Consider the following 13,590-nt stretch of genomic DNA (forward strand, 5'->3'; position numbering starts at 1 on the left):
CTCATCCTCTCATAGTTTCTTTCTTCACCTGACACTTTTTCAAGGTATGCCTCTATGGCTTTATGCATATCTAGCTCATTGCTTCTGTTAATGCTACATTATATTCCAGTATTTTCATCTACCACATATTCTCATCCATTTTCCCAGATATGGACATCTAGGTTGCTTTAAGCCCTCTAATATCACAAATAATGACAGAATGAATATCCTTTTGTGTGTGCCTTTATAGACCACACAAGAATTTCTTTCTATTATTCATGCAGAAATGAAATATTGGGGTCATAGGGTCACATAAATCACATCTTAATATTACTATTTTCCAGAATAGATATGCCAGTTTATACTTCCACCTACAGTTCACAAGAGTTGCCATCACCCTCCATTCTCGACAACGCTTAGCATTATATGTCTTTCTAACATTTGCCATTCTAATGAGTGTGTAAAGTGTTATCATTGCATTAATTTACTCTTCTCTGATGACTAATGGGTTTGAGCATCTCTACATAGATTTGTTAGCCACTTCATTTTGCCTTTATGTAGTGCCTGTTTTATAGATTTGAAAAGTAAATGTGCTTCATTAGTCTGAAGTGATATAACAAGCTTCTATTTCACTGCTCTAATAACCTATGGGCAGCTCCATGAAGGGTTAAAATTTTACTTGTTGGCCCAGCACAGTGTCTTATGCCTGTAATCCCAGCACTTAGGGAGGCTGAGGCAGGAGGATCACTAGAAGTCAGGAGTTTGAGACCAGCCTGGGGAACATAGCGAGACCCCCCATCTTTACAAAAATTTTTCTAAAAATAGCTGGGCATGGTAATGCACGGCTGTAATCCTAGCTACTTGGGAGGCTGAAGCAGAGGATCACTAGAGTCCAGGAGTTGGAGGTTGCAGTTGAGCTATGATGATGCCACTGCTCTCTAGCCTGGGCGACAGAGTGAGAACCTGTCCCCTCAAAAAAGTCATCATTGGTGCTGCTGTTATTTTAAATACTAGATAACACTTTAATATAATGAAACCCCAATTCTCTAATGTTTTACAGCCTATTCCAGAATATATCATTCACGTTTCATCTATTTTGATTGTGTGTAGGTTTGTAAAATTCTCTATAAACCATGTTCCTCATATTTCTAGACTCCTGTTTCCTCAAAGCCAATGATTTGACTCACAGTCTTTCATCATACCTAAAAGAAAGTAAGTAAACTCTGATTTTTATCTCTTTATATTTATTCTTGTTTTAGTTCGGCTTTGAGAATTTGGGTTTTGGTCTCATTTTTGTTTTATATGACATTAGAATTATTGGTCTAAGGACTCCAGAGAATAGTGTTCTAGTCCCAAGTCCTCTATTGATTTGCTACTTGACCTGGGACAAGTCACCGAGTGCTCTCCTGAACCTGAGTTTGTTATCTGAAAGATAGGGAAGAGGAACTATGTGATCTCTATTCCAGCTGTGAGATTCTGAAATTCTGTTCACATGTTCAGAACTCAGACCATGGTGGCTCACACCTATAATCCTAGCATTTGGGAGGCTGAGGCAGGGAGATCACTTGAGGCCAGGAGTTCGAGACCAGGCTGAGCAACATAGCAAGACCCTGTCTCTACAAAAAATTGAAAAATTAGCCAAGTGTGGTGTTGCTTACCTGTAGTCTTAGCTACTCAGGAGGATGCAGTAGGAGGACCATTTGAACCTAGGAGCCTAGGTTGCAGTGAGCCATGATGATGCCACTGCACTCCAGTGAGACCCTGTTTCAAAAAAATAAAAAATTCAGATCATGACTATTGTGAAGACAATCTAAGTTGATCTTTTCAATATGTATTATGTGTAGCCAGGGATAACTAGATGATTCATATCAAGTGGTCATTTATTTGTGGCCAGCAATGAAAAAGTTAGATGTAGAGATTTACCATTTTTCCTTCAAACTGTAAGCAATTCTGATGACACTCAACTTGAGTTCATAAACCTTTCTCAGCATCCAATTCAGCAAATGTAAATCTACATAATAATAGAATCAACTGCACTGTTTTATGAGAACTAAAAAATAAAATGTATTTAAAGGGCTTAGTATAGTGTCAATGTTTAATAAATGTTTGCTATTATTTAAATTTTCTATTTTATATCATATGTTGAGTGTCCCTTTAAAATTTAACATTAATGAACCAGAATTCTTTTCCTATTTAGTCAATTATCTTCAAGCATGAAACATAAAATATTAAAAATATATTATTCCAAACTGTTTTACTTAGTTCTAAAACTAGTCACATTTAGGTACTTGGCATATTATATGTTTTGTGTTGTAAATGAATGATATTTTCTTTGACTCTAATATCTATAATAACCAGAAAATAGAATTATAATTATAATGAACTGTGCTCATTACATTTTATTATGCTTAAACACTAACAAAATTATTAATTGGGGAATATTCAACTTTAGGGGCCCAATTTTGCTATATTTGGAATAATCTTTTGTGGTCTTTTTTCAAGTCTGTCCTAAGTGGGTAAAACTTCGGAAAAACCACAGCGAGAAGAAATCGATCCTGATGCTGATCATCTGCAGCTCTGCCATCCGAGCCCTAGAGCTCATTAGGTTGGCAGCTTCACCTATTCTATTTCGTAAAATGTGCTCTGAATAACTGAAAAGTGCCAAGCTAGTATGTTCTATGTGCTGGAGATACAGCAATGAACAAAACAGTTTCTGCCTTCATGGAATTTATGTTCCAGTTGGCAAGACAGACAATAAACAAATAAAGATACATTATAATGTCAGGTATAGTGATAAGTTATTTGAAGAAAAAATAAAGCATAACAAAGAGATAGAAGTAGACGGGGACTACTTTAAAAAGGATAGTCTCAGAAAGCTTCTCTATGGAGATGACATTTGAGCAGAGACTCAAACAAAGTTAAAGAGAGGGCCAAGCAGCTATCTGGGAGAAGAGCAAGCCAGGTAGAAGGTACGGAAGTACAAAAGACTCTGAGATAGGATGCCACTGGAGGATTTTCAGGAGTCACATGATCCTTATCATCATTGTAAAGGATCACTTTGGCTGCTGGGTAGGGAACACACATGGTGGAAGGCAAAGGTAAAAACAGGGATATCATACCAGCAACAACCAGTTAGAAGAAAAACTGGAAGAAAAGATCTGGCTTAAAATAGTAACAAGAAAAGATAAAATACCAAGGAGTAAACTTAACCAAAATCTATATACAGAAAACATCATATAAGGGATATGGACGATCTTGAACAACAATAAAAAAAAGGTATACTGTATTTTTGAATAGATAGACTCAATATTATAAAGATGTGTGTTTTACTTAAGATCGTCTACAAATTTCACAGATTCCTAATAAAACTTCAAAAGAATTATGTTTTAAACTAGATAAACTAGTTCTAAATTCATGTGGGAAAATACACAACTAAAAATAGGTGGGGAAATTCTGAAAAAGAATACTGAGAGAATTCTATCCCTACAGATTACAAATATATATACACGAGGTCTGTCCGGAAAGTATCCAGCCATTGTTAATAAAATATATAATATTACATAGCTGCATAGTTTCTGGACAGACCTGTTATATTATATATAAAGTGAAGTCTCAATAATTAAAACAGTATGGAACTAGCACATGCATGACAAATCAGATTAGTGGAACAGAATTGAAAGTTCAGAAATAGACCCAAATGCATGTATGAAAATGTAGTATATGCCTAAGGTGACAAATCAGAAATCAGTAGGGAAAGATGTGTTATTTAATAAATGCTGTTGGAACAACTGAATAGCCATCTGGAAAAATAAAGTTGGATTCATATCTCACTTCTTATACCAAGATAAATTCCAAATGGACCAAAAATTTAAATGTAAAAATTATGTTTTAAAGATAATTTTTCAGTGTTCTACTAAGTACTTTCACATACCTTTTTATTTACTGAAGTTTTTGTAGAATAAACAAAAAGGCTTCGACTAGGTCAGTGGTAACATTCAGCTTTCAGTAAAGAGCCATCAGAGTAAGGGGACTTACTGGGACCAGGCTCAGGGCCAGGCTTTGACAGGAGACAAAACAAAGGAAAATCCAAGTCATGAAGAAAAATGAACCTGGTCAAACAGACTAAGGTGCAAATGTAGACATTCAGTAGTTATTTAGCATCTGTTTTTCTCAATGAACTAATCTAATCACGAATTTAGGAAAGAATGGTTGATAAACTTTGTCTTTCAAACCCTCCTTTCCCCACCTACGTACACACATTAAAGTGTGTCACATACCCTCCCAGTAAAACAAAGTGTTTCCTTCAACTGTTTCTCCTCTATACACAATTGATCTCCAAGACTCCAACTGCTTCTTGGCATCTACACTTGCTGGTCCTAAAATTACAGGAGTTCACATTGACTTTTCAGTGCTTTAAAAACTACCACAGAACTCATTTCAGGTTCAAACACTGATGCCAAAGAGGTTGGCCTGGAGGTACCCTCTTAAATTCAAGTTGTCAAATTGATTTGAGCTTCTACTGTACATAAATTCCTTTCTGAGAGGCATAAAAGCTCTACGTTGTCACACTCCATTTGCCAATTCTCAGCACTTTCCTGTGTCCCTGATAATATTATGATCCATTTCAAGGTTAGGTGATTTGCAAAAAGTGATTTCTGAGCAGGCACAACAAGCCCTATTCATAAAGACTAATATTTAATAATTCTAACTTTTGTAAAAACATCTGTTCTCTTGAGAGCCATGAGTTTTTAAATTGTCTTCCTAGTTAACCTTGCCATGGAGAAAGCTTATGTATAAGTAAAAACTTGAACGCAACAAAATTCATGTAGCATGATTTATTATTTTGCAAACTCACATGTTCCTACTGGTCAATAATATTTCTCAAAACATAATAATGATACGTAAAGGAAAGTAGTATTTCCATGTTAGTTCTGTCCCCAAATATCAATTAAAAGATCATTCATTAATACCCACTTTTTCTCAAAACAAACTTTTAGGTCATATATAGAAATACATACAGCAAATAAAAACAGGTGGTAAAAATAGAAGCAAAGAAAAAATAAAGACCAGAAAATCAGGTGAAGCCACTTAGGAATGATGCTCAAGATCACTTCTGTTGAGCTCTGTTTAGTTGCAGAGGTGGCCCCAACTATGGGCCTGCACTTTCCAGCAGCCAGGATAAGTTGGGAGACATCAGTTGCCAGATTCATGACATTTTTCTCTGGGTTTAAAGAAAAGAAAAAGTTCCCTAAGAAATATAGCTCTTCCCACTGTGACATAGTGGCAGCATCCTTAGCATCATCTCTGCAAGAAAAACACTGGACAGATGTGCTACCGGTGCAGGCTGAGGGCCTGCTTCCAAAGAGGAGGTGGGAAAGGCAGGTGTGTAAGGCAACAGCCAGCATGGTCTTGACCCCCAGAGCTGGCAGTCTGGATTGATTGATGTAGGTAGATTCAGATCATTGAATACCTAGAAACTAAATGGACTGCCTGTCCTACATGTAGGCTACAGCTTATAAATCGACTGTCCAAGAGCTGAGTTTACCCCACAAGTATTTTGTATCTAAAAAAATTTGAATGCGTTGCTCATGTATAAAATCAGATTGCACATATAAAAATCCAGATTTCTGGCTTCTCTAAGAATCAGGTCTTGTAACACTGGGCCCATGATCTCACATTGTAATAACTGGCTGAGCTGAGCACCGGTTGACCCCTTTACACACTTTACAGGGCACAGGCTCTCTAGTGCCCTCACACCTGCCTCCCAGCGCGCCTCACTCATTTATAACACCCACCTGCTCTCGTAGCTCTAACTCAGTCCTTTGCGTCACTGGTTTCCTTTCTTTTTTTTTTTCTTCCTTCCTTCCTCCCTCCCTCCCTCCCTTCCTTCCTTCTTTTCTTTCTTTATGGCAAAGCATTTCCACATATAAAATTTTACAGAGAAGCTCAGTGTACAGAGTAGATAAAAGCAGCACTGCTCTGATAGAAGGACATAAGCCCTCTGTCTTCCTCCTGTCCACTCATCCCCCGCTTCCCCTCACAGCAGCCACAGGCCTTTGCAGATGCCCTTGGGCTTCAGAGAGCACAGGCTGACATCATCACTCTAAGGGATCTCTTGCAACCAAATTTTGTATGAGAACCACACTGCAGAGGTGGAAGAGAAATTCTCTGCCAAGAACCCGACATGCAGGAATTGTGTATTGTAAGTGAAGGGCAGATCCATGTGTTTCAATGACGAAGGAAGCCTAAGTACAGTTAACATTGTATATGAGAGTCAGAAGCCAGCCCAGATATGTGCCTGAATAAAAGGCCACCCCACTTTCATCGCAAGGCTAACCTGAAAATCTCAGAACTTTTTTGTGTATGTGTATATAGACACATACATATGCACATATATACACATCCATCTGCATACATTCTTTGAAGAAAGCTAGACATAATACTTGAGTAGTCGATATGGCCCAGAATGAGTGAGTTTCCTTAGCCATTAATCTGTTTCTTTTCATTAGGTCAATGACAGCATTCAGAGGCGACAGCAAAGTTATGAAATTATTTGCAAAACACATAAAGGTAAGCAAGGGCCCGTGGTTCCTGATGGGAGACATAAGTGACCCCTAAGGGCTACTCCCAGACCTCAGTCTTTTCCCTTCGCCCTCTTCTCCTAGTCTCCTTAGCAACTGTTTTCTTTGGTGCCTTCCTTATATGACATATTTAACAACCATTCTGGTTTTCTTTGAATTTCGTGCCTCCACATACCTACCCCCCCCCCTGCCCCCGGCCCACCCCACCAACAATAGTCACTCCGCCATGCTCCATTCCTATATAGAACCCGAGGTTTGACCCCTGGATTCTTTGAGAGTTTACTGATTTTCTTGGGAGGTGTTCTTCTTTGCCCTGGAAGTTGACCCTAAATGAGGGTAGCTCCATTTGCTTTTTACTTTCTTAACTTTGAAATAAAATGCTCTAAATTGGCCTATGATTGCACTTTCTTAATGACTCTTTTCTTTCTTCTCTTCTATCTTGAAATAGGTCCAGGAGCAGGTAAAATTGCTGGAGAAGCGTGTGGTGCACCTGGGTGTAGGAACTCCAGGGAGAATTAAAGAACTTATTAAACAAGGTATGAAAAGAAGGCAGTGATACTCTTACCCAGAGCTGGGAGTTTGCCTCACCCCCACGTGAGTCTCAAAAACTGCATTTGGGCTATTGAGAAACCAGACCTCTGTGTTCATTCAGGAATTGGGAACAGCCTTTAGTCTCTGAAGCCAAGCAGCAAGTATAATGCAGTAGGGAATGATGAAGACTGTGGCAAACTGAAGTACATATGCCACCTAAACACATTCAAATTGCAATCGCTATGAGCTGGTTAGTGGATGCGTAGCAGCCTCCATTCCACCAATTTGCAGCCTCTGGAATTTATAAAGCCGGATGGGAATTTATAAAGCTGGATGTGTTGAGCATTTCCCCTCACTTAATGAAGTCTTGGTTCCCCAGGACTCCCATTCTGGTTGAGGGCTGATATATAAAACATATTGAAACAAAAATGCCATTTCTATGGATGTAATACAGATATTCTGGAATATTTCTCCCCAAATGCAGTTCTCTTTTAGTGTTTTACCCAGAAAGTATTCCAGACAACATCGACCAGTGGGTTTTTATAGTTTGTTGACTTTCTCAAAGCCAGTAGCCTAAGAACCTGCTAACCTGCTGCCAGTGATCTTATTACCTGTTCTACCTACCAGACAGATTTAATGATGTGTTTTTAATACTCATTCCCAAATTACTTATTTAACATAGTAATAGAACTTTCTTTTATAACTGTCTGGAGCTATTCCTGGATTATTTTATATATCTAAAGGTAATGTATTCATCAATATAGTAACTCAGTATAGAGATAGTCATTTGCCAGGAAGCAAGCAAAAGCTAATGCTGGTGTTTTTCTCTAGATGAAAATCATCCAGGGTTAATTGAACCGACTATATGCAGAGTTTTGTGCAAACACAAAGAAGTGACAAATTTGGCAGCCCCTGACAAGGAAAGGAAACAAAGATTTTTGAGTTCCTACTTGTACATAGTGCTATACTAGACAACCTTACATATGATTTCTCATTTACAGCATCCTTATAGACTAACATTCTTACTTCTTGAGAGAAAACTGAAGCTCAGAGGGTTAAGGGGCCCCCTCCCAAGGTCTGTCCGTCCAGGCCTTCCTGGTTCCAGAGCCTTTTCTACCTCAAGGAGATCCTGCTCCAGTCAAAGAGCTAAATGTACATAGATTGAGATTGACAACGTGAGGCAGTGAATGCCAAGAGCCAAATGAGCAGTAGGAAGTGCTACAGGAGTTGCAGTGAGAGAGAGATTGTTATGGTGGCCTGAATCTGCAGGGAAGGGTCTTTAATCTTTGAAGTATGGGGTGCATTGAAATAGGCCAGGAGAGTCAGGGAAAGCATCCATGAATGGGAGAAGAGAGAAGGCAGAGACATGTGGGACATCAAGAGGAGTCAATGAGTAGGCAACACAGTGTTGAGACTAAGAGCCCCTGTTGCAAATTCAGACCCCCAGATTCAAATCTCAGGTCCAGCAACTTAATAGCTTTGTGGACTTCGCAAGTTATTTAACCTTTCTAAGCCTGTTTCTATATCCAAATGATAGGGATAGTAATGGTACCTACCTCAAAGATTGTTATGAAAATAAGATGCCAATAAAGAGCTCAGCACAATGAGTGTCACACTCTTAGTGCTCAACAAATACTAGTTATTATTTTTATTAAAGAGTCCAACTTCTTGCTTAGAGACTTTGTGGGCTGTAGTAGCAGGTGATTCAATTGGAAATAAAGGCAGACTGTGCAGGGAGGACCTCGAACAGTAAGCTGAGGAGTTTGGATTTTTGTCTTGTGGACATAGGAAGGCATTGAAAGTTAAGGAACAGGGCTGGGAGCGGTGGCTCACACCTGTAATCCTAGCACTCTGGGAGGCCAAGGCAGGAGGACTGCTTGAGTTCAGGAGTTTGAGGTCGCTGTGAACTATGATTACACCACTGTACTCTACCCAGGGCGACAAAACGAGATCTGTCTCAAAAGAAAAGAAAAAGAAAGTTAAGGAACAGAAGAGAGGCACCCATAGTCCTATGGGACAAGATTTGGGAGAGATTGGCTGGGCATCAGCAGAGGCCAGAGATGGACTCTCAGGTTGGCCCCTGCCTCTCCTACAGCTTTTGGCTAAAGATTCACCTCTTTCCTTACTGGAATCCAGATTTGCTTGTGTGTCACCAGACACTATCATGAAACAGGACCACTCTTCTCTGTACTTAAAAGAGAGAGGAAGAAAGAAAACAAGGCTATCCAGACTAGCAAAATTAGATTTCTACAGAGTTGTGAGAACTCAATGTGAAAGTTTATTTCATGTGGAAAAATCATTTAAGGAGCTGTTGATTTTTTATAACATTAATGAAAATAACTTTTACTTCTGATTCTGATTGGATGAATGGTTTAATATTCGTTAACCACAGGGTTTAAGCTATATGCAGAGTGTTTATAGGGAATAGTCCCAGCACTCTAGAAACAGAAAATCTAACAAAAGTGGCACCAGTGGCACAAACTCATTATATGTAGCTGTTTATGACTTCACAAGATGTTTATATGTTTGATATGTAAGAAGAGTTTCCAGACATCAAAAGATACCCCATGGCATTGGGATCTGTACAATTATAGACAGAATTATGTTGTTTTAATTTAATAATAAGGGGGATTGCCTGCCTATATGTGCCTTTGAAAAATGCAAAAAGGTACAGGGAAGAAAATAAGTCACTTTGAGATAATCTCTTGTTTGTTAACAGTGAATATATTTTCTTTCAGTCCTTTTTTCTATGCCTTTATTTGTATATATAAATTTTTTTTTTGCAATTCTATTATGGTAGAATGTGTTGTTTCTAACTTTTTGCTATTATAAATAATACTGCAGTGATCATCTTTGCAAGTGACTATGTTTATGTTTCTGATGTTTTTACTGGAATATATCATAGAAGGAAAATTATTTTATCAAATAGTAAGCATTTTAAAATTCTTATTACATAATGCCCTGTTTCATCCCAGAGAGCCTGGACCTGTTTACTCTCCCACCAGCAGTTATTTTTAAGGAAAGACTGATTGTCAAGCCATTGTCTTTACCATTTCTATTTTAATTTTGCAGAGAGTTTTAAATAAGAGACATTTTAATTATATGAAACCTGAAAAAGTATTTGGGGCAGAGAGGAAAATATTTAGTAGACACAGGGGGAAGATGACAAGAAGTGCTTTAGGTAGAGGAAGCCTTCAGAGACTGTTTCCAAGTGTGACAGGTGACAGCTTGAAGCAGAGGAAGAACTGACTGTGTGCCCAACTCTGAGACCTCTGAGGATTAATCCGACAATCCCTGAGGTCCTCTCCAGCTTGCACATTGCGTAATTGTCTTCTAGATAGATAGGAGAACAGAAGGAATGGAGTCCTTAAGTGATTTACCAGCCTCATCAAAGGATAGCTGAATTTGAATAGAGTCCATTCGTCTTAACTTCCTTTTCTGCCTAAAACAAACCAACCAGCTCTGTCCTCATCCTTCTCCCCACTCATCTCCTCAGAGTCTCGCAGACTCCATGGACTCAACTCCTCTGCAGGGCCACTGCCCCAAACTTCAGGATGCAGCCTGTCAAATCCCTGTCAGAAATGAGACTGCACCTTCTGTGCTTCATGAAAGCTGGAGCCTTGGCCAGGGCGTGAGCATTTGAGGAGCTTAGCAAGAGTGGCTGCTCTGTTTTCCTCAGAAGCAGTAGTAAGATTAGAAGAGCAAGACTCAGAGTGCTGCATTTGTTTTCCATCAGGGAAGGGCAGGCCTTAACGTGCAGACATTAGTTGCCAGGGGAGAAGACAGCAAATGAAACAAAGAGCAACCAGGAGAATAAAAAATCATTTTAATAAGCTTATGTCGTAAGGTCTTTACTGCATCAACTTTCTTCCTGTCTCTTTCAGGTGGCCTTAATTTGAACCCCTTAAAGTTTCTGGTTTTTGACTGGAACTGGAGAGATCAGAAGTTGAGGAGAATGATGGACATTCCCGAGGTACCGAGTAACCAGCAGTTGCCTTTAATCATTTTTTTTTCAATTTGAACTTGAGTTCAAACACAGTAATAAAAGTCTTTGACATGGGGCGCCAGCACATTCTAGCTTTTGAAGTGATTTCTATGTTTTAACTCTGAGGTAACACAATTGTAGAGGCCACCTCATCCTTTTACACATAACTGTATCCTTTCCTTATGTTCCATAGGAATCAGCTTCATTGCTCATTAAATGACCAATGGCCTCTCCCCTCTAGGCACCACATCTATACTTGACCTTTGAGTCAAGTATAGGATCTGAAGGACTTAGCACTTTTCTGGTGCCTTGCTTTATGGACACACTCATTTTTGCATTTCATCCTTATACGGCACTTCTGGCTGGGGTCGGGGGGGCACAGGCACAGACCTGCCTCATTGCCAGCATCTCCACGGTCCCCAAAACCCACTGACTTAATTCAGAAAGATATTATGTTTTTGTGTGGTAGGGAAATTTTTTGTCATCTCAGTGGATAGAATTGAATGATTAAATGCTTTTATGGTATAACATTAGCTCATTATATATTTATGAGAGCAATCCATTATCTTCATAATGTGAAAAATTGATTTTGCCACCCACCATGTTATCATGGGGCTAATTTTTCAATCTGTCTTGATGCTTCATAGTAGCTGTTAGGGAAAAAAAGGTTGCCAGTCACCAACCAGGATTAAATCAAAGATGCTTGGAATTACTTCTCCAAACATATCGAATGTATTCATTTACCACATAGAGCTATAGTTCCAGAATGACCAAATCTGATTATAATTGATCAGTGAGTTATATCAGATATCAGTTCAGGTTAAAAGACAGTTTGCTCGGTTCCCTAAACACACATGCACACTCACACACAGAGTCATGCACTCTGTCCCCTGAATTAACAGGTTTTTTAAAAACTAGTTTAATCAATTTGATGTCAGGTACATGAGGCCATATTTGATGACTTCAGTTATTATGTGTTAAATCTGACTAATCTACTAGTTTTCTAATTATAATAATGAGAAATAGTGTCCAAAAAAATCTTGTCACCCATAGTTATTTTTATTATATTGATGTCATTATCAGCAGTTATCCTAAGGCAATAAAATCCTATATTGAAATATTGCATATAATCCGGGTTACAGAAAGCACACAAGAGTCATTTAAAATAAATAAATACATTTGCATGGCATTTTATTTTGAATGGCTGCCAAAAAAAGGGCATCTTAATGAAAGTGATATTTTATATAGTACCTCTTCTTTTAATTATATAAATATTTCAACTCTGAATCAAATGCGGTTTAGGACTTTTGCCTTCTCTGATTCTGGCCATAACAGCTGTGTAAATACCAGGGAGTCCAGATGGTTGAATTTATTTACTAAGACCATCTTTGCTTGATCTTAATCTTTTTTATTTCTTCTTTTCTTTTCTCTCATTTAGATAAGAAAGGAGGTGTTTGAACTTCTGGAAATGGGAGTACTCAGTCTGTGCAAATCAGAATCTTTGAAGCTGGGCCTTTTCTAAGTCCTAATGAAGATTCAATTTCACAGTACAATTTGCATCTTATTTAGTGACTCTGGCACATTGCAAACAGTCAGTAAATATCAATTTTTAGCTTATTATGTTAACTTCGTCACCAGATGCACTACCGGAAATGTTTGATGGGCATTCTTTAACAGAAGTTCATTTTGTCCTTTTGCCAACTGCCTGTATAATAAAGTATCACTGGCTTCTGTGTGATGTTTGTTGAGCAGAGTGAGTTCTTCTCTGTGGCCTTCCCACTGGCCTCTCATGTGACTGTGCAAGAGAAGGGAAAGAATAACTGGGCGACCTTAGGCAAGCCTCTTACCTCTGTGAGCCTTAGTCTCACCAGCTGTGAAATGGGACTATCTCACAGACTTGTCAAGGGTTCCCTGGGATGGTACCTGTGGAGCAGATGTGTAAACTGTGAAGCCTGGTCCCAGCAGGAAGCGGGCAGTGATAGTGGTGGAAAGAGCTGCAAGTGTATGTGGCACTTTGTAAACATATAAAAGACAGCAATATAACTACAGCTGTCTTACTCATTTACTTTTTCTTAACTTTTTGTTTTGAAATAATTTCAGACTTTCAGAAAAGTTGCAAAAATAGTATGGAGAATTCCCATATCCCTTTCCCCTTTCATCCCCAATGTTAACATCTTGTATAACCATAATACAGTTATCAACACTAATAGATCAACATTGGTACAATACAATTAACTGCACACGTTATTTGGATTTCACCAGTTTTTTCAGCAATGCCTTTTTCTATTCCAGGATCCCACAATGCACTTAGTTGTCATGTCTCTGGTTTCCTCAGAATGGTGACAATTCCTCACTCTTTCCTTGTCTTTCCTGACCTTCATACTTTTGAAGAGTTTCATCAGGTATTTTGTATTTGATTGAAGTTACACATTTTTTGGCCAGAATACCACAGAAGTCATATGTCCTTCTATATACATCATATCAGTGTGTATATAATGTTAATATGTCTCATTA

General features: G+C 38.5%; 1 protein-coding gene across 2 annotated transcripts in view; it reads left to right on the forward strand.

Moving 5' to 3' along the window:
- Positions 1–12,778, forward strand: part of CMSS1 (cms1 ribosomal small subunit homolog) — a 341,998-nt gene extending 329,220 nt beyond the window's left edge. For both annotated transcript variants that reach the window (XM_069472534.1, XM_069472536.1), the window contains exons 5-10: positions 1,132–1,191; positions 2,482–2,584; positions 6,489–6,549; positions 7,009–7,096; positions 10,976–11,064; positions 12,515–12,778. In XM_069472534.1, coding sequence (XP_069328635.1) covers positions 1,132–1,191; positions 2,482–2,584; positions 6,489–6,549; positions 7,009–7,096; positions 10,976–11,064; positions 12,515–12,598 — 485 coding nt within the window. In that variant the 3' untranslated portion in view covers positions 12,599–12,778. The remainder of the gene's footprint in view (positions 1–1,131; positions 1,192–2,481; positions 2,585–6,488; positions 6,550–7,008; positions 7,097–10,975; positions 11,065–12,514) is intronic.
- The last annotated feature ends 812 nt before the right edge of the window (positions 12,779–13,590 follow it).

The sequence above is a fragment of the Eulemur rufifrons genome, chromosome 7, assembly GCF_041146395.1.
Source record: "Eulemur rufifrons isolate Redbay chromosome 7, OSU_ERuf_1, whole genome shotgun sequence".
In the NCBI taxonomy this organism is placed as follows: Eukaryota; Metazoa; Chordata; class Mammalia; order Primates; family Lemuridae; genus Eulemur; species Eulemur rufifrons.